General features: G+C 39.9%; 1 protein-coding gene across 1 annotated transcript in view; it reads left to right on the plus strand.

Annotated features, from left to right (window-relative positions):
* Positions 1–6,001, plus strand: part of ptch1 (patched 1) — a gene marked incomplete at its 5' end in the record, with an annotated part of 45,319 nt that overhangs the window by 5,947 nt on the left and 33,371 nt on the right. The window contains 2 exon segments of the mRNA XM_014031266.1: positions 2,310–2,505; positions 2,626–2,747. Of these exon segments, the coding sequence (XP_013886720.1) occupies positions 2,310–2,505; positions 2,626–2,747 (318 nt within the window).

The raw sequence follows: 6,001 nt of genomic DNA on the forward strand, positions 1-6,001 counted from the left end.
CTATGAAGTTCATATCAAGCTCAGTCTTCCCTGGCATTCGGTAAAAACCAAAATGTATCCATATTTTTGCCTTCAGAGAAGACGGGACCGCTTGAATCTCTCTTTCCTCCATTTGTTTCTAAACTTTTCGCGCATGCGTATGTCCGAAAACCTGCTGCGTGAAGTCTCGCGATATTTTGTAATGACACGAGACTTCACCGCAGCTTCAGGGGAGACTTCAGCGGGTTTGTTTTATTTTTTTAGAATCGATTTTGGGAAATTTTAAATCGATCTTGAATCGTAGTAAATGAGAATCTAGATTCTTATGTGAATCGATTTTTTGGCACACCTCTAATGTTTATCAAATAAAGTCTAATGTTACAACTAATCGTGGATCCCTTTAAATAAAACGTTGCTTTCAAAAGAAAGTGGGGAGTAAGGTTTCTCAACCATGTGTTTGTCCTTTTTACTAAAAAGCCACTTTAACACCCTCAGTCTGTCCAAAGAGACACCACAGCAGAGCAAGTGTTTGTGCATGTGTGTCCTGAACTCGTCCCCTCTGAAAGCTCCATTGTAGTGGTCTCTGGCATGCGTATCGTTGGCAAAAGTTTCTCTCCAGCCCTGGGCCTCACACCATTGTCTGGTGGTTCTGTTGCTAATAGCCTGCTGCTACAGTAATACTCGGCAGATCTTTACCTCTGCATGAGTTTGTCCGTGCAACAGTGTGCGTCGTTGCTGGTGGTGCATACGTGTGGGTTATGGATGTGAGACGGGCGTTGCTGTCGTCAGAGGGTGTGTGTGTTGCCTGTTGGGTTTAAAGTGGCAAATAAGGGTTTCTTACTATGTTCTGGTTGGGAGGCTGGAAATAATAACCCAAGCCTGGTTAGGCACATACAATGTAGTCTGAATGACGGAGAGAAAGAGAGATTCAGAGAAAGAAAGACTGGAATGTGTGAGGAATAGAGAGCATTGAGAGACGATGTCCGGGTTGAGGAAATCAGCCATTGCATGATGGAAAACAGAAAGAGTTTTTTTTTTCTTTTTGCTGCTGTTGTTGGTTTGACAGTTGTTGTAAAATTTGCAGTTAATTGCAACTAAACACAAACAAAACGTGACCATTTTACAGTATTTGCTTTGTTAGGTAACACAAGTGTTCTGCAAATTTAGCATGAGAGATTATAACAACAAATATACATCAAATACACACATTTATAAAGAATTACGATCTAACCTATATTGTACGGCATTATCAGTCAATCAGTAACTGTTTTTTTATTTATTTTACCATTACCAGGCAAATCTAATTGAGATCTCAGATCTTTTTTTCAAGAGAGGCCTGGATTTGATGGCAACTTATTGTACGTTTTTTGTGGTGTGGGGGAACCCGGAGTACCCGGAGAAAGTCCACACAAGCACGAGGAGAACATTCAAACTCCACACAGGTCCGAACCAGGGAACCAACCCATGACCTTCTTGCTGTGAGGTGTTGGTGCTAACCACTGAGCCACTGTGCTCTGCCAAAAAAAAAAAAAAAAAACTGTTGTTTTTGTACAGAAAATTATACTTAAATAAAAAGTCGCATTTCTTAAAGGAATGCATTGCTCATGATCTGTTAGCACTCAAAAATTATGTTGGGGAGAAATCTCGGCTACTACTAATCCAAAAAGATCAGATATTAGCTCAATATCTTTAAAAAAAAAGCTGTCTTATAGCCATTTTTGAGTTTTGCTTAAGTCAGTTGAGGCTTCAGTATGGTCGCTCAGCAGCCAACCGGACAACACACGATCACGTGGTTGTTCTTATGTGGAGGGGGTCAAAAGTTCTGCCAGCGGGTTGCAACAAGAAGGTGCGCAAATGTCGACAAGGCGAACCAAACGACGCAATTTTTGTCATGAAACTGCAACAATCCAATCCGATTTCAGCAGTTTGGATGCAACATGCTGGGCGATTTAGCCATGGCTGCTATTCTGAACTGGAGCAATTTAAAAAAAAAATCTTTTTTTGTTGTAGACGTACGTCCAGTAATTAATTTCTGAGACTTTCATTAAAATAGTTTCATAATATATTTTTCTAAGAGACAATTGCAGGGACACACTGAGGCATTTAATATAGCAGATTCATTTGTGAGATGTAGTTCTGCTTAAGATTGTCCTTTTCATCATTCAGGTTGTGTAGTTGTCACTTTAGCGAACACAACCACAGTAAAATTACTCAATTATACTTTTTTTTTCTGGTATTAAAACCTCAAAAAAAGGACCAACAAAAAAAGAACAATTCCCTTATGTATAAATCAGAAAAATATGATTAAAATGTGAATTTTACTTTCACAGAGGTGAGGGCTCCAAGCAGTGGACCAATTTTGACCCCAAGGAGTTTATTAGCAAGTTAAAGAGAGGATTACACACGGAAGGCTTTGAGGCCATGTTGGAAAAGGCAGACGTTGGACACGGCTACATGGATAGACCCTGCCTGAACCCTGCTGACCCTGATTGCCCCCTCACTGCACCCAATAAGAACTCGACTAAGGTTGGTGCACTACTAACCACTGTACACACTTTTCARGAGTCAAGTGTAAACCTGGCTGATTACTTTAATAGTCTTAATATTTGCCTGTTGCTTTTTTTTCTTTTTTCTTTTTTGCACCAGCCTTTCAACATTGCGCGGGCACTGAGCGGAGGCTGCCACGGTCTGTCCAGGATGTACATGCACTGGCAGGAGGAACTGATTGTAGGAGGGACCACGAAGAACGGCAGCGGCCTCCTGCTCAGGTAACCAACCCAAACCCTGTGAGCTCGGCAGCGGTCAGGACAAGGCTTATCCTGGAGATGCTGTGTGTTTTCTGTTCTCTTACGCTTTGGGTGCGCACGTGTGCGATAAATCTTGCAGTCATTAGCAGATTCCAGCGAAATCTTGAGAGCTCCAGCTGTTCCTGCTCAGCTCTGGCTGTTCAGCTTGGACACTGCCCTCTCTCTCTCTCTCTCTCACACAGACAAGTGATCTATTGCCTGACGAGTTTGTTCAAATATACAACCCAGGGGGCGTGAACCTAAATTCAACACAAGAACCCGGTTAAAGCTTGTAGAATTTTTTACATACTTGCATGGGGTACACAGTTTTATGTTTAGGCCATGGGGTAATATTTTAAACGACATAACTGATGCAAGAATTAAAGTGGTGAGGTTAAAAGGTTTTCTTAAAGGGATCCCTGATTAGTTGTAACATTAGACTTTATTTGATAAACATATATTTTAACTGTAAAATAACGACTAAAATACTGTAGGATGTTTAGTTTAGTAAATTTTTTAAAATATATTTTAACACTGACAGAGCCATTTTATTTACACACAAAGCATTCTGGGTAAATGATGACGTGGATAGGTCCTCGGTGTGAGTGAGCTATATCCACCCTGAAGGTTAATCTTGGACAATATCTGATGATCGACTCTTAAATGAAACCAGAGAGCGTTGACAGAGAGGAGAAGGTAGAAATGACTCAGCCTGGAACTGAAAATATGGATGGAGGACAACAGAGCTGCTTCATGGAAGAAGAACCTCAGCTTAGCCTGTTAGCCTTTGCGCTAGCGCCGACGCTATATTGCCTTATATGTATTAGGTCGGCGCTAGCGCAACAAGCTAACAAGCTAAACTGAGGTCCTCCATCCATATTTTCTACGGAGCCCGCGAAGGGACATGGGGGATTTTTTTTGTTTTGTTTTTTTCGTTCCCATGCAAAAGTACTGCGTTACCTCGCAAAAGTCGTTCAACACGGTTGTGCCTGCCGGTTTATTAACAAATTTACCTGCTCACCATTAGTGAGTTAGCCTACTGATTTAATTCAGCTTCAGAATGAATATATCACACAGCCACGCATGGAAGTATATCATATGCCAATATTTTAACACAGTGCAGCCACGCAACATCAATATCAATTTCATGAACTTGCAGCGAAACATCCTGTTTTGGTAACCGGATATTTCAAAATAAAAGTCTGATTTAATTTAGTTCATATACAAAACTATTTTTTACATGGGAGCGCAAAACAATATTGCGAGGTAACGCAAAAGAAAAAAATCCCCCCATGTCCCCTCTCGGGCTCCGTATATTTTCAGTTACAGGCTGAGTCCTTTTTGTGTTCCCCTCTCTGTCATTTGGATGGAGGACCTCAGTGACGAGAGGAGAATGTGTAGCGCTGAGCTTATCATTTTAAGTTTAAAAACGATAAAAACTGAACATCCTACAGTATTTGTACAGTCTTTAATTTACAGTTTATATAAATGTTTATTAAATAAAGTCTAATGTTACAACTAATCATGGATCCCTTTAACAGCTAATAAATTTAGTCCAATGTTTGGTAAAGGGATTATTTGAAGTGGGGTTCTAAAAAGGTTCAAACCTGTGAAAAACCTTAAATTGTGTCTTTTTGGAGAAAGAAAAAGTTAATTTCTGACTAAATTGACAAGTTGGTGGTTAGTTCAATAGGAGACAAGGACAAAGTTGCTGTTGTCTTAAATTTAATAACAGTTAGTGCAAATGCTATGTTTTAAACTTTCACATCARTGTCAGCTTTGCAACCTTGTAGACATATTATGATATCTTTGCTGAAATCCTGCATTTGGAAGTGCCAATGTTGGCTACTGACACCGTTTTGTGCTTACAAATAGCCATACATTTTGACGATATCATGAACTGTTTTGCAGTTTTAGACATTTGACTTGTTTTATGATGGCAGCACTCGGCCCCACTTGATTTGGCTTGGCAGTCTAGTCAGAACAAATCTCTATTTCTGGGTTTGTTTGAAGAGCTATGTATGACAGAAAAGATATTAATTGTTTATAACCTTTCTAAAGAACCCTACTTCAGAAGATTTGAACTATTTTTTAATAGTTTTAACTTTAAAGTCCACATTCACGTGCACAAAAAAAAAGCACGGATTCACACACATCCTGGCCACAGAGTACAGTTGGGTGCTTTCTTTGTCTTTTGTGGTTGTGTTTTCCTGGCATGGTTGGGTCATTACAGTGTCTTTGAATTACTGCATGGCTGGTTCTCTCTGTGAGTGTGTGTGTGTGTTTGCTGTAGCTGCTGGCACTCCATTTCTACATCTTGTTTACTAACTGCCACCATTACTGTGATGATCACCATCTGACAAAGATCACATTCATAAAGGGAACGGCGGGCTAATGTCTGCTTCTTTGTTCCCTCACATTTTGACGATGTGAGAATAGACAGAATGACTCGACCGCTGTTCATAAGTTGCTCTGTAGTCCAAACTCATTTGTTATTAACTAATCATTTATATTACTTTATTGCCTGGCTAATGTGCTTGTTAAGAGTYTGTGTTGCTCATTATGCTTGATATCATGACCTTCGTAATCAGGAGCCTCGTAGATGAAGTTTGACACAGAGGAGCACATAAGTTATTTTAGTGGATAACTTCATATTACACAAAAATCTATATAGAGTAATCACTGGTTCTGAACAAACCGTCATTGCCTGGGAATGGCAGATTGCAAAGTGCAACAGTGCGTCTAAAAACCTGCTAATAAAACAGTGTTTYTGTGTTTCATACAAACAACAGTTGTCTTCTGTTTACATCAGAACACAACTGATATGTGTGCTTCAAAGACTGATGGCATCATCAGTGTAGAGCAGATGTGTCACACTCATTTTCAACAAGGGCCACATGAGCATTTTGCCCTCAAAGCGCCAGTTGTAATAAACTTTTGTGTGTAACGTTGACTAAACATGAAAAGTCACATTCCTCAGCTGAGCATCGCTAGCAAACAACAGCTGAGCTCTACGTGGTATTTTGTGCACAGAAACAGCGTTTTTAACCTCTTATAAACACTAAATTAGCAGGCAAGAATTCAGCAAAATGGACTGTGATGGAGCATACTTGCCCCTTCACACTTTTCAGCAGACTTTGATTTAGATCACAGTTCCTATGCACGCATACTTTACACATAGCCATGTCATCCTCAAATTCTCCTTTCAGTTAGTTTGCAATTGGTCAGTAAAGTCA

Source organism: Austrofundulus limnaeus, unplaced genomic scaffold (assembly GCF_001266775.1).
Source record: "Austrofundulus limnaeus strain Quisiro unplaced genomic scaffold, Austrofundulus_limnaeus-1.0 Scaffold1213, whole genome shotgun sequence".
Taxonomy (NCBI): Eukaryota; Metazoa; Chordata; class Actinopteri; order Cyprinodontiformes; family Rivulidae; genus Austrofundulus; species Austrofundulus limnaeus.